Here is a 23,327-nt window from a genome sequence, read left to right on the forward strand (position 1 = left end):
ACCAATGTATCCTGAGCTGATCAAAGGAAGCACAGTCAGCAGACTGGGGGAGGCGAGTCTTGCCATTTACTCCACTCTGATGAGACCTCACCTGGAATACTGCATCCAGCTCTGGAGTCCTCAGCACAGGAAAGACATGGACCTGTTGGAAAGAGTCCAGAGGAGGACCATTAAAATGATCAGAGGGGTGGAACACCCACCTAGGAGGACAGGCTGAGAGTTGTGGTTTTTCAGCCTGGAGAAGAGAGGGCTCTGGAAAGACCTTATTGTAGCCTTTCAAAACTTAGAATGAGCTTAAAAGAAAGATGTGGACAGATTTTTCAGTAAGGACTTGCAACGGGACAATGGGTAATGGTTTTAAACTAAGAAAGGGTATATTTAGACTAGATATAAGGAAGAAATTTTTTACAATGAGGGCTGTGAAACACAGATTGCCCAGAGAGGTGATGGATCTGTGGGAACATTGAAGATCAGGTTGGATGGGGCTCCGAGCAACACGACCTGGTTGAACATGTCTGTACTCACTCCAGAAGGGTTGGACAAAATGACCTTCAAGAAGTCCCTTCCAAGAAATCATTCTATGATTCCACATATACTCTGATCTATTAAATGCTCCTAGCCTATGTAAATTGAACAATTACCTTGTATGTAATCATAAGACAATGTACCCCTCCCCATATACAGGTTACAGAGATTAAATCAGTATCAATGAACTTGTGCATGAGTCAGAAACTACCTTTCTCCACATTTACAAGAAAGCACAATACCAAACCTATAAACCCCTTAGTGTTATACTGAAATATGCAGGTCCTTGAAGTTGTTGACAAACAACTAGCAGACAAGTTCAAGAGTTCAAAACATGCCTATGATGCACTTAATATTGACATGGGCTTACATATAACTTTGGCACCCCAAAGGTATTCTTGTCTTCAACCAATGTTAAATTCCATGGCTAGCTGGCTGAATAAAAGGGTTGTTTGATGAGCCTTAACTGCCTATTTTCAAACAAGTAAAAATATGGGACAAAGAAGGAGGAATGCTGAAGCCCATGACAAATCATATTCAACACTGATAATAAAAGCAGAAAGAGTAATTTCTTGCTTAAAATTCTTGAGCTGCAAAACAATTTTCTTCATCAGCAATAAAACTTATAATCATCTTAATTTCACTATGAACTGCAAAGATGGAAAATCTTCTCACAAATACAACACAAAACACAGCTTGCAAATACCAGCAAGTGGAGAAGAGTACAGTTACAAGTCCAGAACATCAGTGTACCAAATGATCATACCAATGAAAAGCATGTACATGTGTTCAAATCAACTTGACAATCCATGACAGATTTCTACAAAAAAAGATCTACCGTTAGAAAATGTCCAAACAGAATAAATTTCCTCCTACATCTAATTTTATGGGTCATGAGTCCAAACCAGAGTAGAAAGAGTTATAGCACTCATTAATCACTTGGGACTATACTGGTAATTATGTTGGAGCATAGAAGGAAATATCCATCAGCGATAAGTATGCAATTCAGTAGGAAAGAAAAATCCGTACAGGTATAAGTTAAATTTCTGAAAGGAAACAATAATTTAAGTTTCTGATGACCAAAGCTGAATATGTCTATCAATAGATCTTCTAATTTTCTCACCATTTGAACAGCAAACTGAAGCTTAGCTGTCATGTACACATTTTCAAGTATTTACCTGTTCTTATGGTACAATAACTATAAACAACGCGCTGTCTACCTTGACTGAGAGTACTGGATAGCATACAACCTCCATAATGCACGGACCTACCACCACTGATGTAAAACTTCCTGAGTAAATGAAAGAAATGCCTTTACCATTATATTAAGAAAAAGATCTGACACTATATGTTCTAGAATATTCCAGTTGCCAGAAGTTATGGAAAGAATCAGACTCATAAAGGAGTGGAAGAACTTAGATTCTATATTCGAATGCCTGTAAAGTGCAGATTTTCTTTCAACATAAAGTACATGTTATACATCAATGGTCCTTTTTTTCAGGTAATTGAAAAGAAAATGAACCTGATAAGACTACTCAACTTTAGATCATTCTGAGAACAGTTAGTGGTTCAGAAAGAAACATGTAGCATCCATAAGAAAAAGTGTAAGTCCAGATTTTTTAAAGGAGGCAAAAGATCTGGTAGTTTCTCATCACCAATGTACTGTACAGAGCCCAAATGCATATATTGCTCAAATACTTGCTGCCACTCTTGCAGATATGGAGGAGCATTAGCAGAAATACAAATCTGCACTCTAGTAAAAGATATATGCAAGTCCAGTTTAAAAAGGAAAAGAAAGATGACCAATATCAGCTAAATCAGAGAAAAACTACTCTTATGGGCCTAACAGTTTAAATCTGTAAAGCCTGTAAGTGAGTGCCACAAGTTCAGTTACCACTTTGCAATAGCAAATGGACATACATACATATTTTTAAGGCCTCTTGAGACAGAAACCAACCTTGCCCCTGTACTGTCAGAAGAAAAAAAATGTCTTAACCAGTGTAATTAACCACTTCCTAAGATCACTATGGAGATGGTGCAATGAAGACATACACTAACAAATGTCGTACCTAGAAACTGAGTATATTTGATTCAAAAATCTAAACAAAGAAAACTCATTCTCTCAAATGCCAGTTTGTCAGATATCTTTAAAATTTTCATGCATTTCAATGGATACATTTCAATCCTGCTGTGCGGGATCTCTCACATACCTGTTTGAGGATTCTAGCGATAGATCCTTGATCCATTTTGCTAGTGACTGCATCTTTCCTTAGTCTTGCAGCTACAGTTCCAAGATAGTCAAGTGATGCAACTCTTAATGCCATTTCTGTAGATTTGTTACTGAATTGGTGAACCTAAGAAAACAGAATAAACTTCTAAAAACAAATATTTATTTATGCAACTGAGATTCTTCTTACAAAAGACTGCTTGACCTTATTAAAAATTCCACCTTACCTCCATACTGCATAGAATGATGTAATTTATTGTTACATTACAGATACACTACTTAACTTCACATTAATGTTTCCTCCCTTATTGGGTTTCCCTCTGTACAACTATGCCTGTTAAGAGTTTTTTAAAATACATATTTTCATAAAATACCTAGATGATGAGTACAACTGTTATGTATTTCAATAGCTTAAATCTTAAGCAATGTAATGCACCCTCCTCATTATTCACATGTTACCAGGAACAGGACCGTAAAATTCTTTTCCAAGAAACTGCTCAAATTACTGTGATAATTGCATTGTAATATTGAAGAACGACTCTCAAAATAAGTCAAGAAAAATATTTACATTCTGTAAAATACGAGAAGTAAATGCAAATATTGGTAAAAAACCAAACCACTTAATTGTTTTCAAGTTCTGTGCTAAAGGAATAGTGCAGAGCAGATCTTTAACATGAATTACTACAACTATTAATCTGACTTCATTCTAAATGAATATCTACACTTACTAGATGCTAGCCATTGCTTTTTTTTATGTTGAAAATACCACAGAATAGCGGAAGTGGACTGCTGTTAGAAACTGTATGCATACCTGATCTTTAACAACTTCCATATCAATGGCCCTTTAACACAAATTTAATTATCTATGTATTATTACATACTTGTGATACACATAAGAAAATCCTTAAATGATGTATGTGTGTCAATATCAAAAAAGCGTTCCTGTAGTAGTTTCAGTTGAAATAAACAAGTCTTCACTGTAATAAGAAATAAGTGAATATAACAGTTAAAACCAAGAATCCCTTACCAATAACCTTCCTAATAAGCTAAGTAGTAACTCTGCGGCTGGCCATTCTGGTTTATTGACTGTGGAAAGAAGATCTTGAATAAAGTTCTCAAATAGTGGCCTGTAATCTTCTTCCCCTTGTTTACTGCCACACCTGTTTAAAAGAAAATGCATTTTGTAAGCCAATCTAAGAGCCATTTAAGCTTTTCTTCTGATGTAAACAAAAGTAATCCTATGTTTAATAAGAAAAAGTTTTATGCAATTCTAAAAAAAAAGATAATCTGAAAAATTAGCAGAAAATTTCTTTTACTAATTTACGGAGAAATAGTTAAAACAGTGATCACTCCAAGTTGCACTGCAAGTGAAGCAGCTAATCCATGATAACAGAATTTTCTTATAAAGATTTTTTTTTTTTTACTTTCAGTCTGCATTAACGTGGGTGGTGGACAAAGTAGGTAAAATTGTAAAGCTGAAATTGGAGTAGGGTATTTAGAAGGCGTTGCATCTATATTCCTTAAGCTTGATCTGATTTATCTGATAGTGATAAGATGTCTCAGTATTTATGCTCCACAAAGCTTAAAACTAGAACGTAAAAAATGCAAAAGACAATATACTGATTGTTTTTCACCTCAAAGTGGCATCTCTAACTTTAAAGAGGTATGCAGAGATTGCTAGACAGCTATTTAATAGTCTTCCAGCTTAAGAGTAATAATTAACATGATAAAAACCTCATGGCTTATTCTCAGAACTTGTTTGGTTATTCAGCTATACTAGATTTTTTTTCCACTGTTGAGACACTGACATTCCTAACTTCAGCCAAACAAAAGTACTTCTTAGGGTTTTTGATATCTTTATAATGTTGATGACTGAATGAATCCGGTTTCACTACTTAAATATTCACTCAGTCTCCTCTTCCAGGCTTCTGAGGAGCAATGGACCTCTAATAAAAGGATCCTACGTGAACTATCAAACAGATTCTTAAATGTATAAAGAACTCTCTGCAAAATATCTATTCCAGAAAAATTTTTGTCCAGATGGGTACCTCTCTTAGGGATCTATGAAATACACTGTCATAAATAACTTTATGAGTAGATATACAGCATTGCAAAGTGGTTGGGTTTGTCTTAAAGGATGTAGGAGCTCACTTCATCAATATACTAAAGAACGCAACAGTACTTACTTCTTAAGGAAAATAGAAAGGAAGTTTTGTGCTGTTCTCATGGCCGTTTCATAAGAGTTAGTAATAAGCACATCTTGATCCACCTAAAAATAACAAGATGCATTTATCTGTTATTTTAGCATACAGAGAAATATAATTTCCAGATCAGCATTTCTCATGCATCAATTAATTACCACAGTTACAGAACTACAATATTTGGTTACTAGAGCACCATAATAAAATATAATACTTAGAAACACACAAAACAATTTCAACACAGAAAAAAATCATGGCTTTTAAGAAGTATCGTACCTTTTTGTTTGATTCCTCGTCTGAGTTAGAATCTTTTTCTCCTGATGGTAAGTGTACCACACACTGAATAAGCTGCAGAACTAGTGCTGTTACCATCTGAATGTACATAGGCTCTCCATCAGTGTCACTGCTGTTCAATCTGTTAATAAGAAAAGACAGCGTTAACCCTAACACTAAACAAGGAAGACAAACAAAAACGTTGGTCCTAAATAATACCTGTCTAAAATTATTAACACAGCCAGAAATCTATATTCCAGACATTCATCCAGTCATTTGCTTCTCTCTTATGTAGTGTAAAATCTGGTCTAACAAAACCAGTAAGTATTATTCTCAGGCAGAAGAGCTGAACTGAAACAGCCCATGGGCAGCTATCAGAATACTTGTGAAGTTCAGCAGCCAAAAAATGCACAGGAATATTTAATAAATCAAACACCTACATGCTAAGGCACTTACTAATAGGCTTATTAGATATGCCATATCAGTTTCTAACATAATACCAAAAAAAAAAATCAAAAAACTTGAGCCTCTACACTTTATTACTTATATATTACCTCATATATGTGAAATGTGCAGGCCTTATAACAAGAGAAAATAGTGACTATGACCTAGACTGACTTCTACATGAGTTACACCTATGATAATCTGTGGTAGCACAACATGCTATGAACTTCGGCACACAAGTGTCTTTTAAGCATGTCTTAACTGTGTCTTTACATTGGTAAGACCACTATGAATACCTCCACATTTCTCTCGTGACATAACTTAAGAAACAGCATGGTGTTTACTACCCACACAATACATCAACACTACCACCCTTAACAATATGAAAATGTGATAATCACTGATAACATTCTCCTCAAATTATCCAATACTAGCTGGGCACATATTAGATTGTATCTTTGGCTACTTCTAGAGAGAAAACCCCTTCATATAAAGTTTTGTGTAACCTGTACCCTTCATGACTGTAGTCGCAGTTATAGAACACTCCTTAAAAGACCACAGTTACGACTCTACAGATAAACATTGTAGTCCTGAGACAGTGACTTCCTTCTAGCATGTCTCCTAATTCAAAAAGCGTATCTACCATTTACACTCCTACTCCTACTACGTTGGTATTTGCTATATCTCCATGCGTTTATAATGAAAACAATAGGAAGTAAGAGGAACAAGCACTTATGTTAATGTTAGGGTCAATTCAACTTCGGTATTTCAGTGTACTTTTTTTCCTGGATATTTCCTGTTCACCCACTCCAGTCTAGGCAAAACATTTAATTGACAATTTGTCTGCTTCTGGGGGCTAGATACATGCAAGCAATGAACAAAATCAACCTTGATTTTAACTGAAATCCAGTTCAGGTCAGATTCTTTCTCAGACTGAACCTGAACCTGTGCTATTATTCTGAAGACATTGAAATCCAGCTGAAGTGCTTGAAAGACAATTAAAATGGATAAAGTAGTTTCAAAATGAAACTCATTCAAAGTGATATTAGATTGATTTCCCCACTGGAAAGAGTTCTCGGAGCGTGTCCTTAAAGAAATTCAACCAGTATTTTCCTATTTAGCTTTAGCAACTAAGAAATTGTGTAACTCCATACTGACAGAACCAAAGAATTTTCCAATAAAAAAACCTCTGAAAGCACACTAACATTACACCCATTTACATGCTTGGTGAGACAAGTAAGAGGATATTTCATTACTATTTTTGTAAGCATGCACAAATACAACGGCATAAGTAGCAGTGATTATTACAAGACATTTGTCAGACAATTTTGCTCTCATTGGTTTGAAATATCAACCTGTAATAAAGTGCAGCTTGTGGAGTTGCAGATTTTTAAAGTACTTAATAGTAATTCTACAATCCTACAGTAAATGCTACTGTCTACAAGTTATTAATCTATGTCAGGCATTACCTGAAGTTTCTCAGACTCCTCTTGCTAGTTGGTAGTCTTGCAAGGGAAGTGAAAATTTCCTCTAGTATTAACTGTCTATGTTTTTCATACCTGGAGAACACCTATTCAACAGTTACAGGATTGTTAGAACACTTTTTACTGTTACATAAAATACTGCTTGTTAAATCTATTGTTAAGAATTGTATATAGGAACATATACTTGGATATGAAAAATTTTAACTAATGCATACCTTGCTTTTAATACATTACTTAGTTTTTTCAATGCAAACATTTCTTTATAAAATACATAAACCCTTTTCCAAATAAAGACTTTCTAAAATTTTCAAATAACATTAAATGTGTAACAGTTCTTAAAAATAGCTTACATTTTAAAAACTTCCGTCAATGTTAGAATACACATATAGGGAAGTCTAAGCTTTCAGCTCCAGTACAGAGTAAAACTCTGTGGTAACATAAATTAAGCAAACTTGTGTTCAGTTATAAAGCACATTTGAGAAAGCAGTTTTAGTTCATATCGTAAGTTTTCATGTTTGCCTGATATGACATATTCCTTCCATTTAAAAGCTCAGGATGGCAGAGTCTGCCTCTCCTTTTGTACCGGAAGGATACTGGAGTATGTTATCCTATAAAGATGGAAAACTCACTTGAACAAGCACATCTGAGTTGTGCTGCATTTTTCCTGAAATAATATTTTATATGCCCCATGCATCTTTCACATAGCCACCTCTTCCAAGGAAAAGAATTTATACTATTACCAAGAAGTATCCTACTAGTTCTGTGCCTTATTCCATTGCATAAATTCAAATCTTAACATAGGATATAAGAAAAACTACACTGCTAAGATTTCTTAAGATAAGAAAGGACTGGTTAAAATAAGGGGGTTTGTGTTTACCCTTTAAATGACATAACCAAAATTATGAAGTAGGGTTTTTCTTCCTACAGAGTACTCTGCAAATACAGGCAGCTGAGGTAGATTTAACACTGTTCCTAGATTATGATAACAAACTGTACTTAGAAAAAAACAAAAAAACCCCTAAATTTATGAAAGTTAGTTCTAAATGCCAATTCTATATGAAAGAGAATTACAGTCTATGTAAATGCTCTAATACCTTTCAGAATCACAGGAACACGAAACTGCAAATTAAAAAGTACTTACTGCAGTCACTAATTTGATGGCACATAACTGTAGTTCACTGACATTTTCTACAAAGAAAGGTGTTATCCCCATAGAAGACACCTATCAATGGAAAGAAATTATTGTAAGTTTATTTAACTAATAGATTGATATGTGTTTTCACAAGTAGGTTGTTCATTCAGCAAGTAAGGTATTCAACAAGATGTATTACTTCATCTTAGTTGCAAATAAAGTTACTAAGATATTAGAGAACAAGTCTTATGAGGGGCAGCTGAGGGAACTGGAGCTGTTTAGTCTGGAGAAAAGGAGGCTGAGACCTTATTGCTCTCTAGACCTACCTGAAAGAAGGTTGTAAAGAGGTAGGTATTGGTCTCTTCTGCCAGGTCACAAGCAATAGGACGAGAGGAAATTTCCTCTGGTGCTAGGTTGGGCCAGAGGAAGTTTAGATAGGGTATTGCAAAAAATTTCTTCACTGAAAGGGTTGTCAAGTTTGGGAACAGCCTGCCCAGGGAAGTGGTGGTCACCACCCCTGAGGTACTTTAAACAGATGTGTAGATGTGGTGCTTAAGAACACGGTTTAGTGGTGGACTGAGTAGTGGTAGGTTAATGGCTGGACTTGAAAGATTTGAAGGATCTTTTCCAACATAAATGATTCTATGAATCTGTATTTGAACACAATCAGGTTCAACTTTTGTAAAGTGTACAAGAAAAGTCATTAAAGTTTTAAACATTACATGCTTTTCTCCTGCAGATTACCTACTATACAACAAACCAGTCACTCTGAAGTTAGTAAGTTGTAAGTTTGTACTGATTTCATACATCATGTCACTGAGACAAATACTTTTTACATCCTCTCTGGGAAAAGAAAAACACCCACAGGCAGAGCTTCTGATAAACTTACCTGAAGAATAGTTGTATCAGTAAGAAGCTGTATCTCTAGCAACTCTGATAAGCTGCTGACAATGTCACAAACTTTGTTATACAACATCACTATAACTCTTTGCTTGTGGGTGGAACACTTGGCACGTTTTGCTTTTGAACTTAAAAGACCACCTAGGAAAGAAAAAGTAGCTTCAATATGTTTTTCAATATTTCACATCATGTATTAGAAAGATGATCTTCCTCAAAAAGTATCTCCAAAACAACTGCATGACAACAGCTTTGTAAAAGCAATTGCTTATCAAAGAAAACACCTAATCAGTAGCATCAGCTGGAAAGGAAGAATTTCCCATGATATTAATTTTTCATAGTTGCTCTAAAGTCTGCATCCAAGATTTTTAAAAAAGGTTCTTGGATACCTGCATGTAAAGGCATACACATGATAACTAAACACTAAATAGTTTTATCCACACAGAGATTATGACTATAAGATGACTGATAATATCTATACACAGAAGCTGAACTGCAAACAAACTTGTAAATACTTTAAATAATTTGGTTACATTGACATTATTGCAGTAAACCAAGCATGACTAAGATATTCAGGACACATTTCATTATCCTTTTTTACTCTACATTTCATCATACTCAAACTAACACAAAGCATTAATTCAGGATGCTGTACGTGATATGTAAGAACTGTCATTATATGAGTTGAATATAAAAATCTTATTCCAAAAGGTCATATCCCTTGCATCACCATACAGTAGATTATGTTTTGACATATTTTAATGTGGAAAGATCTTTAAAAATTTCTTGGCATACTAACCACCATGAGGATCCACTCTATATACAGGATCATACTGAGGATAGAGAGTATTCTGCAAATGAAATTTTGTGTATTGAATAACTCTTTCTATTACATCCTCAATATATACAGCTTTAGGCATATTTGGTGACGTCATAATATTGATAGCAGTAAGACAAGCATCAGCAGATTTTGTCACTCTTTCCATGATAAGATCTCTCCATAATCTCTCCTCATCTTCAGTGTCATTGTTCTGTAATAGTCAAGAAAAACAGGATAATGTGAACAAAGTTTTATCCCGACCAAGTAAGAGATAGTAACACTACCTTAACATACTCAACTCACAGATGCAATGTATAAAATGTTCTACTTCCTTTTTGATAGAAAAATAGTTCATTTTGGAAATCAACTAATGCTCGTTTTACTTGCAACACGTTTGTCATGTATTTCCCTAAGTTACGAGTCTTCAGTCTCACTGCATTCTTCTGCTAGAACACAAAGAAGCTCTCTCCGCACCACTGGTAAACACTATGAGGGAAGATTGCCACATAATCTTCTTAGGACTGATGTCCCTTCAACAATATCTAAACTTGTTTATCTAGTGTTCACTTCAGTGGCCTACCCTCACCAGCTGCTGCCTTCATCAGTCTAATTCTTGCCACTAGAGGGAATTCTTACACAAAAAGACTGTTACAAGCCACATGAAACTCCAGACACAACTTTGTCTGCTTCATAGGCCAACCCACCTATCATCAATGGGTTTAAAACATGTCATATCAAATATGTCCATTTAGATGTAGCACAGGGTATGGGATATCTGTATTTCTGTGTTAATACAAGTTACAAAAACAAACACACAGAAGCTTAATTCAGAACTGTATACTGTAACTTTGAAAACCATACAAACTACCTGGATGGAATTACTTAGGTACAAATAATGTGCCTCTGGTTTTCATCTGCAAGTCCAAATTCTTTCTTTTCTATGTGAATAATTACTCTCTGCAGATCAAGGGGTTTTATTCCATAAAACTCAAGAACTCTACTCATGCTAAAATATTGTTTTGACTAGAAAGTGTAGAAATAAAGAAATAAATGCGAAATATCACACATTGACCTCATAAAAACTCCAAATCCCCAAGTAGTTTCAGGTGTATCAGGACAAAACTTCTAAAACATTAAACTGCTTGTTAATTTTGTTTACTTTGACAAATTTGCAGCATAGAAACAGGCTTCAAAAACAACAAATCACTTCCCCCTTTCTCAATGCTCAGGAGAAGAATAAACTCTATCTTAAAGTTGTGGTGTTTCTTTTATTGTGTATGGGATGTATTATGGACATGTGGCAAAGAAATATCCAATGGTTCACATTACACCACTTCCCATGTGTATTTCAGGATGGAAGTGTAATACTTAAAATTAAAAATTAAAAGAAAATTCAGTTGCTCCTTGTTAGTTATCATTACTATAGCAAAACATGTTTAGGTCTGAAAAAATATAATCAATTAAATTTTACCTCAAATCTTAAAACTTGGCAATTTCAATCATATACATATTGTGTGAGAAATTCCCCTCACACACACAGAGAGTATTTGAAACCATCAATAAACAGGACTCAAGTGAAGAAAACTGTTCTACACAATGTAGTGAAATTACGTAATTTAAACTCACATGGTTAAGTAATGTAGAAAGCTTTGATCCATCTTGAATATTCTTTTCCAAAATATTCAGGACTTTTACTGTTTTATCTGTTGAGAGCTAAAACAAGAAAAGAAATACATCAAACAGCTGCAGGAAAATAAAGGCTTCCAGACTACTGAAAACAATGTCCACAGATGAAAGACGGAACTTCTAACATAATCTGAAACACTTACATTGCATGGAATTTGAAATAAGGATCATGTCTTGACTTTGGTAGTTTCCAACACAGCACAACTGAGAACGCTGATAATAAGTAAACTAGTTAAACATATTCTAAGATAGCAATTAAACTGTGTTTTCAACCAGCAAAATCCATAGAAACAGATTTAGGATTGTGTATCTGGTGTTAATGTTGTATAGTTACACTTTGCTTCTAGAAAAAGAAAGTATCAATCACAAATCCTAACCGTCCTGTTATTCTAATATTATTAGAACATTATTCTAATAAAGCTTTACTAGCAGAAAATTGGGATTCCATGAGCAAGCAGAAATAAAATTCCTCGATATTTAAGTGCTAAGAAAAAAGAAATGTGTTCTTAACATTAGTGCTACCTTCAAAGAACTAGCACGTTGAAAAAAGTAATGCAACCTCACTTACTAATCTTCTACAGAATTGTGACTAAATAATTTGTAGAACATGCTAAACTGGACCACAGCCAGTTTCACTCATGTAGATACTACTGGGTATCTACATGATAGATACATGATAGATGTAGATACTACTGGGTATCTACATGACACCCAGTATCTGCTGGAAGTACAATAGAGCAGAAAGGAAGCAGTCTAGGAGGTTCCTGGAGTGAGTGGGAGACAACTTCCTCGCACAGCTGGTGAATGAACCAACAAGGGAGGGTGCCCTCCTGGACCTGCTGTTGGTGAACAGAGAAGGCCTTGTGGGGGATGTGGCAGTAGGTGGACGCCTAGGACTAAGCGACCATGAGATGATAGGGTTTTCTGTTCTAGGTGAAGTGAAGAGGGTGGTTAGCAAGACGGTAGCATTAAATTTCCAGAGGGCAGACTTTGTTCTCTTCAGAAGGCTGGTTGGCGAAGTCTCATGGGAGACAGTACTCAAGGGCAAGGGACCCCAGGAGGGCTGGGAGCTCTTCAAAAGGGTGGTCCTAGCAGCTCAGGAGAAAGCCATCCCCGTGGTCCAGAAAAAAAGCCGGCAGGGGAGAAAGCCAGCTTGGTTGAACAGAGAGATCTTGAGGGATATCAAGAAGAAGAGAAATATTTATGGGCTCTGGAAGAAGGGACAGGCCTCTTGGGTGGACTACAGGAGGGAAGTGAGATTGTGTAGGGAAAAAACCAGAAGGGCTAAGGCTCAGCTAGAAATTGGATTGGCCAAGTCTGTGAAAGATAACAAAAAATCTTTCTACAAGTACATAAATAATAAAAGGCGGACTAGGGAGACCATAAAGTCCCTATTGGACGCAGAAGGAACAGCAGTGACAGGGGATGAGGAAAAGGCTGAGGTACTTAATGCCTTCTTTGCCTCAGTCTTTAGTCGTAAGGAGGGTCGTTCCATCTGTGTACTAACCCAGGAGCTAGAGGAGCATAATGAGGCTCCCGTGATCCAAGAGGAGGTGGTCAGAGCCTTGCTAGCCCGACTGGACAGCCACAAGTCTATGGGGCCGGACGGGATTCACCCTAGGGTACTGAAGGAGCTGGCGGATGTGCTGGCCAAACCCCTTTCCATCATCTTCCAACAGTCCTGGAAGACTGGGGAAGTCCCACTGGACTGGAGGCTGGCTGATGTCGTGCCCATCTACAAAAAGGGCCGCAGGGAGGATCCAGGGAACTACAGGCCTGTCAGTCTGACCTCAGTGCCAGGGAAAGTCATGGAGCAGGTGATCTTGAGTGCTATCATGAAGCACATGCAAGAGAACCGGGTGATCAGGCCCAGTCAACATGGGTTCACAAAAGGCAGGTCCTGCCAGACTAACCTGATCGCCTTCTATGACAAAGTGACTCGGCTGCTGGATGAGGGAAAGGCTGCGGATGTGGTCTTCCTGGACTTCAGCAAAGCCTTTGACACAGTTTCTCACAGCATTCTGCTTGAGAAACTGTCAGCCTCTGGCCTGGACAGGCACACACTCTCCTGGGTGGAAAACTGGTTGGATGGCCGAGCCCAGAGAGTGGTGGTAAATGGTGTGAAATCCAGCTGGAGGCCAGTGACAAGTGGGGTTCCCCAGGGCTCGGTGCTGGGTCCAGCCCTGTTCAATGTCTTTATCAATGACCTGGATGAAGGCATCGAGTGCACCCTTAGCAAGTTTGCAGACGACACTAAGCTGGGTGGAAGTGTCGATCTGCTGGAGGGTAGGGAGGCTCTGCAAAGGGATCTTAACAGGCTGGACCGCTGGGCAGAGTCCAATGGGATAAGGTTTAACAAGGCCAAGTGCCGGGTCCTGCACTTGGGGCACAACAACCCTATGCAGTGCTACAGACTAGGAGAAGTCTGTCTAGAAAGCTGCCTGGAGGAGAGGGACCTGGGGGTGTTGGTTGACAACCGACTGAATATGAGCCAGCAGCGTGCCCAGGTGGCCAAGAAGGCCAACGGCATCTTGGCTTGTATCAGAAACGGTGTGACCAGCAGGTCCAGGGAGGTTATTCTCCCTCTGTACTCGGCACTGGTGAGACCACTCCTCGAATCCTGTGTTCAGTTCTGGGCCCCTCACTACAAGAAGGATGTTGAGGCTCTGGAACGAGTCCAGAGAAGAGCAACAAAGCTGGTGAAGGGGCTGGAGAACAGGCCTTATGAGGAGCGGCTAAGAGAGCTGGGGTTGTTTAGCCTGGAGAAGAGGAGGCTGAGGGGTGACCTTATTGCTCTCTACAACTACCTGAAAGGAGGTTGTAGAGAGGAGGGTGATGGCCTCTTCTCCCAAGTCACAGGGGACAGGACAAGAGGGAATGGCCTCAAGCTCCACCAGGGGAGGTTTAGGCTGAACATTAGGAAAAAATTCTTTACAGAAAGGGTCATTGGGCACTGGAACAGGCTGCCCAGGGAGGTGGTTGAGTCACCTTCCCTGGAGGTGTTTAAGGCACGGGTGGATGAGGTGCTGAGGGATATGGTTTAGTGTTTGATAGGAATGGTTGGACTCAATGATCTGGTGGGTCTCTTCCAACCTGGTTATTCTGTGATTCTGTGATACTGGCTCTCACTTTTGAAGCAACGATATTCTCATTTTATATACTTCTATGTAAGTATATTCGATAAACTGGGAATAGAATTTAAGGGAGAGAACTATCAAGAATGAGAAACACTCAGGTCAACAACACGCAGCAAAGGAAGGCAGAGAGATCAAAGTAATATCCAGAGGAAGAATACCTAAATTTTAGATTTAACAAAATCCTTCAGTGCTACTTCTGTAATATATAGCTTCACAAGACACTCAATAAACAGAGTAAGAGTTGTTATCATCTGGGGTGTTAAATACTCTAAAGTTTGAAGGGTTGTTTTGGAGAGATGGAGGAAGTACGCAATTCAGCGTGATGATGGCTGAACATCATACATTTACATTGCACTGATGGCATATAACAGAAAGCGTAGATTTTTTCACTTTGCCAGCAGGTTCTGATTTACTGTTAAAAACGAAGTCTATAGATTGATGTGCTTTTGTGAAAACAGATTAATTATTTTAGATTTTACTGCTTGAGGCATGGATATTACACATTGGCATACCCTCAGTACTGACACAAAGAATCACCGTTCAATAAAACTGCCTCATCTTCAGAAGCAGCAATAGTTAAGACATGGTAACTTTTTAAGCACTTTAGCTAAGTCCCGAGAAGCACAACTATTCACCAGTACCTGTCATGTGCATGCCTGAAGACGGTGGAATGTTATGAGAGAGGACATAAGTTTTTATATGCTTAATAAAATTATACATTCAAAAGAGTTAAAGACTACAAAGAAATACCTTGTCCATAATGCCCATTGCCTTGATTTTGGCAGATTCACTACCCAACTCACTAAGCTGATGTTTTCCCAGTAGCAATTCCTGTGGAATTTCATCATCATCACCTTTAAAAAAGAATTAAGAAATTAACAGTCATATTTCTAATTAGACTTCAAAGAAATCAGTATTTTACAGTAAATAAGAAAAAGCAAACTGACAAAACGCAATGATTTTCAAAAAAACTAATATCTAATAGTTCCCAAATGTTAATATCTAATATTTTCATCTAACAAAAACTGATGATGACAACTTTTGGTTGTGTTAAAACTACCTGTCAAATATAACTGATTCTGTAATATTATTTAACAACCTAATGAGAGGCATACATTTCTGGGAGTCATAAACTAAAAATTTTTAAATTAGCAAAACCTATTAATTGCAGCTTTTGTGCCATCATCCTCATTTCAGTAAAATAAAACTTATACGACTGTAGTCCTAATTTTTGAATTAAAGACTGGGAAAGGACAGCAGATGAAAAGATACATATGAAATATACATATGATTTGAGGTCTTGTACAACCTGATGATTCAATAATTCAATGAAATTAAGAACCTTGGAATACACTGTGTCTTTTATATTTACCCTTACAAAAAAAGAATGATGTTGCTAGACACCAAAAGAACACACTTCACTTCTAAGACCAAGAATACACTACTGCTTTAAAAACTGCACTTATTTTTTTACTACGCTCTTCCTCTTGTTCTAATCTTGAAAACAAGGATGGTAGGAAATAAATTAACAAATACTCTCTTATCCATTTAAACAGAAAGCTACCCTGGTAAACCTGAACTTCCTCCTTAGACCCTTAACTCTAAGCTGGCTGGTTTTCCACTGAAATGCATCACAGAATAGCTGGAAGGAACCTTAATGATCATCAAGATCCAAACCGTTTCCACTGTGGACACCTTCCACTTGATTAGGTTCCTCAGAGCCTCAACCTGGCCCTGAACACCTCTAGGGATGGGGCTTTCAAGACTTCTCTAGGCAGCCTGCACCAGTCCCTTGCCACCCTTATTGTGAAGAATTTCTTCCTTATATCTAATATACACCTACCCTCTTTCAATTTAAAGCCACTACCCCTTGTCCTACTTGTAAAAAGTCCCTCAGACTTTCTTCTAGGCCTCCTTTAGGTCTATCCTACACCTATCCTCTTTCAGTTTAAAGCCGTTACACCTTGTCCTATCAGTACATGCCCTTGAAAAAAGCCCCTCTTGGGCTTTCTTCTAGGCCTCCTTTAAGTACTGCAAGGCCACAGTAAGGCCTCCCCAAAGTCTTCTCTCTTCCAGTCTGAAGAACCCCAACTCTTTCAGCCTGCCTTCACATGAGAGGTGCTCCAGTCTTCTGACTGTCTTTGTGGCATTCCTCTGGAAATGCCCCAACAGTTCTATGTCCTTTTCACATTGGAGGTCCCAGAGCTGGACACACTACTCCAGGTAGGGTCTCATGAGTGCATAGCAGAAGGGGAGAATTCACTCCCTTGATCTGCTGGTCATGCTTCTTTCTGATGCAGTCCAGGATATGGTTGGTTTTCTGGACTGAAAGCATACATTGCCAGCTCACATTGAGCTTCTCTTCAACCAACCCTCGCAAGTCCTGCTCCTCAGAGCTTCTCTCAATGCATTCTGTGTCTAGTCTGTATTTGTACTTCTTGGGTTTGCACTGGCCTGTATGCAGGACCTTGCACTTGACCTTGTTAAATTCGTGAGGTTCGTATGGGCCCATCTCTCAAGCCTGTCCAGTCGCCTCTGGATGGCACCCCTTCCCTCCAGCGTGCTGGCCACACCACACACCTTGGTGTCAATGGCTTGCTGAGGATGCACTCAGTCCTACTGTCCGTTTCACTGACAAAGGTGGTAAACGATGCTAGCCCCAATACCGATCCCTGCATAATACTACTCATCACTTATCTCCATTTGAATATTGAGCTGTTGACCACAACTCTTGGAGTGCAACCATCCAGCGAATTCCCTATCCACTGAGTGGTCCATCCTTCAAATCCATGTCTCTCCAATACAGAGGCAAGGATGTCATGTGGGACAGTGTTAAATGCTTTGCACAAGTCCAGGTAAATGATGTCAGCTGCTCTTCCTTTATCCACCAACGCTGTAGCCCCATCATAGGAGGCCACCAAATCTGTCAGGTGCTATTTGCCCATTTTGAAGCTATGCTGGCTGTCACCCACCACTTCTTTATCTTCCAAATGCCTCAGCAGAGTTTCCAGGATGATCTGCTCCATGACCTTGTTGGGCACAGAGGTGAGACTGACTGGCCTGTAGTTCCCTGTGTCTTCCTTTTTTCCCATCACATACAGTGACAGTACCTCAGCCAAAAATGAGTAAGGACTCTGCTGCCTGAACAAAATAATCAAGCTCTGTTGGGTCAAAGACCACAACATATGCAAAATCATGTGCCTCAGACACTACTAGCAAGAGAACCATCTTATGTTAGTGTTGCTTACAAGGATACGTTTGAAAGAAGGTAACACCCTAATGACATCCCAAAGAGGTATCCTTTCCATTCCAAGGGACCACTATTTGTCTCATGATTTATGCCTCTTTTGGATTCTGCAGGGAGGAGGAAGGATGATCTTGCTTCCTGTAGCAGCAGGTGAAATGCAAAAGGTAAAGGCCACCATTCAAGGTGGAAGCCATATAAATGCAGTATTTCTAATTGGGGAAAGCATTTTGAAAATTTCTGGCACATTACCAAAAGCCGTAAAATCCATGTCTTCCAAATTTTCCAAAATATTCTCTATTGAAGCAGTAAACCTTTTGAAAGATGAAGAATCCATCAATTCTGGTAAAAAAAAAAGAAATTCATAAATCATTATTTTATCTACAAAACAGAGAATACAAATCATAGAAAATAAATCTTCTAAAGTTACCTTCAGGTGTTAGTTTAGGTTCATAAGCTTTCCTCTTCCTTTGTTTTTCTTTTTTCTTCATTTTTCTAGCAACTGATTAATAAAATAAAGAATGAAACATACACTTTCTCAAAAATGAAATCAAGGATTATTTACATTTTTTACACTTGTATTCAATACTGCCTGTAATGATGTTTAAGATTTTCAGTGAAAATGCACTAGCATTATGGTATAAAACTAAATTTTAAAAATGATCAGTTACCCTCACTGAGGCTAGAGGGAGGAGAATAATCATCCATATCAGAGTCATCAGGACTGCGATTACGGTAACGGCCACTACCAGAAGTCCTTCTTCCTTCATGATAATGACCACTTCTCCTGTGGTCACTAGAACTTCTTCTGTCATGTTCTTCATACTCCCAAGCTTCATCTCTATCCTTTTTATGTCTTTTACGAGAAGCTAGAAATGAAATGCATTTTCATTATAAGCACAAAAATCTACTTTTAGTACCTCAAAATTAAACATTTTTAAGCATTTAAGTGGTGTATATGTGGCACTCAAGGATATAGTTTAGTGGTAGACTCGGCAGTGTTAGGTTTACAGTTGGACTTCATGATCTCCGACTTTAACGATTCTATGACACGTGAGCTAAACACTACTGTATAGCTGCTTTGTAAAAGAAGATTATACTCTAAAACAGCCACATAAATTTCCGTTCTGGCATTGTTTTAACGATTTTTTTTTTAATTGCATTAAAATTGTGCCAGAAACTGGTAGAGACACTAGCGAATATTTTCAGATACAAATTTACAGGGCATTCATCCTTTTAAGGAAAGCAAGGGAAGTGGAACAAATCAAAATAAGTTTCACCTTTTCATAAGAAAACATTAAGGTATTTTCTCCAGTTATCTAAATTGTGACGACTACTGGGTGTCCATATCCCAATTCAGTGACTCCTCTGCCTGTCTAATGCAGCAAGTTCCAATGAGACTTGGCAATCTAGTTGCTTAAAAATATTCTGTTTTGACAAGACAACTAAAGTTTTGGCTTGCTATATATTGCAGGATATGCAGTTTAAAGAAGAAAACTGGGGTCACAATTCTGGGCCACAGAGCAAGTCAGTACAACAGAAAGTTGTTCTAACCAGTTTTCAGTCAGGACCCAAAAGCCTAGCAGATGTGAACATTGAAGAAACTGGGATAGATATTCTGTACAGAAACAGACATTTGGTGAAAATAAAGCAAGGGATGAGAATGGAGATTTCTCTGTTATTTGTGAAGAAAGTCTTGTATTTTGAAGGGGGTGGGTGCTAAGATGTAATAGAAGAAGGATATGGAGGAGGTACCTTCATCCATAAAATCAGCCAAGTCTCTTATCTAATGTAACAGGATAACTAGGCTAGAAAAGAGATGCGTAACACGGACTGTGCTGTGAAGATTGAAACACCTCCAATAAATTAACGTTTTAGTCTTGCAGTTTATGCTTGTGAACCTGCAGACAACAGCTGTGACATCTGTGTGTCTCCACCAAAGTCTCCGAAGTTTAGAGAGGTATGACTGTACACAAGGTTGTTTCTGAGCAAATTGGTTCCAAGCATTTATATAAAACTGGAACTGAAATGACAAGTTCTTCCCACAACCCCAGTTTACTGAGAAGCATGGGAAACACACCAAGATACAGTCACACATGTTCCTGGATAGAGTCAATAGTCAGCTGAAGCTCAGAATTAATTAAAAAAAAAAAAAATTAAACCTGAAGCAACACTAATGCTCTGCACTTCTGAAAATTAGTACAAGACTTCCGCACAGAGGTGGTCCAAGTCGTTAAGGTAATAACTATTGAGGCTTTGAGCTGTATTGCTTTTAAAAGCAATATAGTCATGCTCATGATACCTGACCTACTAACACTGTCTAAAATCATTAACTGTCTTTTTAAAAGAGTTAACTGCAATTGAAGAAATGGAAGACCATCTTGGATACCTGGAGTGAGCATATTGGAGAAGAAAGTGTTTTATGGAAAAAGACTTTATACATTTTAACAGACTCCTTTTCCACCCCATCAGATAGTATTTTGTGGAGGCAAGTGACATATTTCACAAATCACCAGTATCACTTTAAATTCTGTAGGACGAATTCTGACCTCAGCAATTCGGTATGTGCAAGAGTAATCACCATTTTGTCACTATAAACTGTGTTGCTTATTTTGGATTAAATTTTTATTTAATTGTGTTCATATAGTGAAGCATTTTGAACTATGAAATTCACTCCACTTACTCATAGTAACGGTTTTAGTTTAATTGTTTTTTAATTGTTTATTTTAATATATATTACGCTGTCAAATTAAAGATAAAAAAAAGTGAATTCAAACAATTTGGCTGCATGAATTTAAAAGGGGACATAAAGCAGTGGAAACTGCAAGCAGTATCAACTGTCAATGAACACAGAGCTTAACATTGGTTCCAAAAATTTTGTAACAGAAACAAGAGCCTTGAAGATTAGGAGGGTCATGGACATCCTTCTGTGACAGACGACAACTGACTGGGGGCCAGTATTGAAGCAGACCCCAGAAAAGCAACTGCAGAGGTTGCAGAAGAATTAAATGTTCACCGTTCAATGGTTGTTCAACATCTGCACCAAAATGGGTAACCAACAAAGCTCAACAAATGGGTGCCATACAAACTGAATGAAAACAGAAATTGCTGTTACAAAGTCTGCTCCCTGCTTCATTTGTGAAAAAAAAAAAAAAAAATCCATTTCTTGATTGTATTGTGACAAGTGAGGGAAAATGGATTCTATATGACAACTGACAGCATTCTGTGCAGTGGTCGAACGAAGGTGAAGCACCAGAACACCTCCCTAACCCAAAGTGGCATCAAAAAAGCATTCTGGACACTGCCTGGCGGTTGGCAAGTGGAATCATCCACTACAACTTCTTAAATCCCGGTGAAACCATCACAGTAGAGAAGTATTGCCGGGACATCAACAAAATGCACTGAGAACTGCAGTGTTTACATCCAGCATGGTCAGTCGGAAAGGACCAAGTTTTTCGTGATAATATCTAACCACAATTCTCACAAATGACTCTGCAGAAGCTGCACAAACTGGGCTACAAAATTCTGCCTCACCCAGTTTCCTCACCAGGCCTCTCTCCCATCAATTACCACATTCTCAAGCATCGCAACCTCTTCCTGCAAGGGAAGGCTTTCCACAGCCAAGCAGCAGCCCAAAATGCCTCAGATGAATTCATCAGTTCCATGACTCCAGAATCCTGTGCTACCAGAATCAACAGACTTGCTTCTTGCTGGCAAAAACGGGTAGATTCTAACGGTTCTTATTTCAGTTAATAAATTTCATTCTAAGCTGAGATAGTCCACTTTGAAGTTGATGGTTAAAGCAGCAATTATTGTTGCACCAACCTAATACATCTCTGTGAGAAGAAAATGCATCCAGTATTGCTTTCCAACAGAATTTTAAATTGATCGGTTTATCAATGGTGCACAACACAACAGAATGTGTTACAGCTGTGCTGGTCTGCAAGGCAAGTAAGATGAACACGCGAATAGATACCCAGAATCGCTGCTCTACAAAATTTATTTAGAAGTAGATATAACTGACTAAAAATTTAAGTATTAATAACATTTCAGGAGTTAATTATTGATTTTATACACAAATAAAGACTATTTGGAAAATAAATACACAACTTCCTTCTGAATTCAACCTTCTGCGTAATAACACATTTAACGTGTATTAGATGAATTCAATCTTTTTTTAATTTCTCATCACTGAATTAATGGAACTTCCCTTTTTCATGAGATTCTTGAAGAAATTTCTCTTCTCTATAACAATCACTATTTCATAGTTTCTAAAGCTCTATTTTAGACAACTAAAAGAATTTTGAAATACGTATTTGTAAGAATTCAAATCTATTCAGTGTACTTATCACAAATCTTTCATTCTCTTGATCATTTTGCCTCATTTTAATTTAGTATAGCTTTGAGGAATTTTTTTTTTTAAAACAGATGTCCTCACTGAATTTTTTAGAATGATGGTCAGATCTCCTGAGCAGATATAATGAACCCAGAGTCTGTTAAAACATATAATTACTGTGAAAGTTTTTCTTCATTTGCTTTACTTTGCATTTCAGAATTTCAGCAGCCAGTGTGGCTAATAGGTAGAAAGGTATCTGAAATTCTTGACAATTCTCTCTATTCTCAACCAGCTCAGAAAATTTTGCTTTACTTATTTTTTATTAATTCACCATTCCAGACTATTAATATCATAAACAGGTGATAAGACAGGGTAAAGAAAGCACACAGGATTTTGAATGAAACAAATCACCATTAATCCTTTGTCACAATCAAGACTGATTACAAATTACCTCAAAATCTCATATTCATGCTCAAAGCAGCACTATTCAGTTAAAATTAAAAGGAACAACAAACAAAAGGACATTTTTTTCTGCTTCTTTGATAAAGATCAGAAGTTTTGCTATTATAATTTTTATGTGTATATATGCATAAGTGCTGTAAGTCTGTTGGATGAGAACTGGAAACATTATGAAGCAGAACAAACAAATCTCTCTTTTGGATCCTAAGAAAGACTAAAAAGCAAAACATTGTGTTTTACAGAAGTTCATTAAGATGTTTATACAAGCAAAGGTGGGAAGAGTCTAAACTTGGGGCAAAAAACATAAGCAAGACCCCCTCTTAGGTTAGCAGCAATAGGCACTTCTGTAGCCCTGTATTGGGGCATCAAGAACTGATTGACTCCATTTCAATGTTTCTCTTCAGTGCTGGCTAACTGAACTACCATAGAGATGAACTAGTCAAATTCTTATTAGAAAGTAGG

The 23,327-nt window shown here is 37.6% G+C and overlaps 1 protein-coding gene across 6 annotated transcripts in view; it reads right to left on the minus strand.

Moving 5' to 3' along the window:
- Window positions 1–23,327, minus strand: part of NIPBL (NIPBL cohesin loading factor) — a 162,898-nt gene that overhangs the window by 22,736 nt on the left and 116,835 nt on the right. For all 6 annotated transcript variants that reach the window (XM_069880066.1, XM_069880069.1, XM_069880070.1 and 3 more), the window contains 13 exons: window positions 18,742–18,939; window positions 18,501–18,572; window positions 18,323–18,412; window positions 15,577–15,680; window positions 11,630–11,716; window positions 9,983–10,214; window positions 9,176–9,327; window positions 8,296–8,376; window positions 7,140–7,240; window positions 5,230–5,368; window positions 4,939–5,021; window positions 3,780–3,912; window positions 2,736–2,879 (listed from right to left, as the gene is read on the minus strand). In XM_069880066.1, the coding sequence (XP_069736167.1) occupies window positions 2,736–2,879; window positions 3,780–3,912; window positions 4,939–5,021; window positions 5,230–5,368; window positions 7,140–7,240; window positions 8,296–8,376; window positions 9,176–9,327; window positions 9,983–10,214; window positions 11,630–11,716; window positions 15,577–15,680; window positions 18,323–18,412; window positions 18,501–18,572; window positions 18,742–18,939 (1,616 nt within the window). The remainder of the gene's footprint in view (window positions 1–2,735; window positions 2,880–3,779; window positions 3,913–4,938; window positions 5,022–5,229; window positions 5,369–7,139; window positions 7,241–8,295; window positions 8,377–9,175; window positions 9,328–9,982; window positions 10,215–11,629; window positions 11,717–15,576; window positions 15,681–18,322; window positions 18,413–18,500; window positions 18,573–18,741; window positions 18,940–23,327) is intronic.

This window comes from Phaenicophaeus curvirostris, chromosome Z (assembly GCF_032191515.1).
Source record: "Phaenicophaeus curvirostris isolate KB17595 chromosome Z, BPBGC_Pcur_1.0, whole genome shotgun sequence".
Lineage (NCBI taxonomy): Eukaryota > Metazoa > Chordata > Aves > Cuculiformes > Cuculidae > Phaenicophaeus > Phaenicophaeus curvirostris.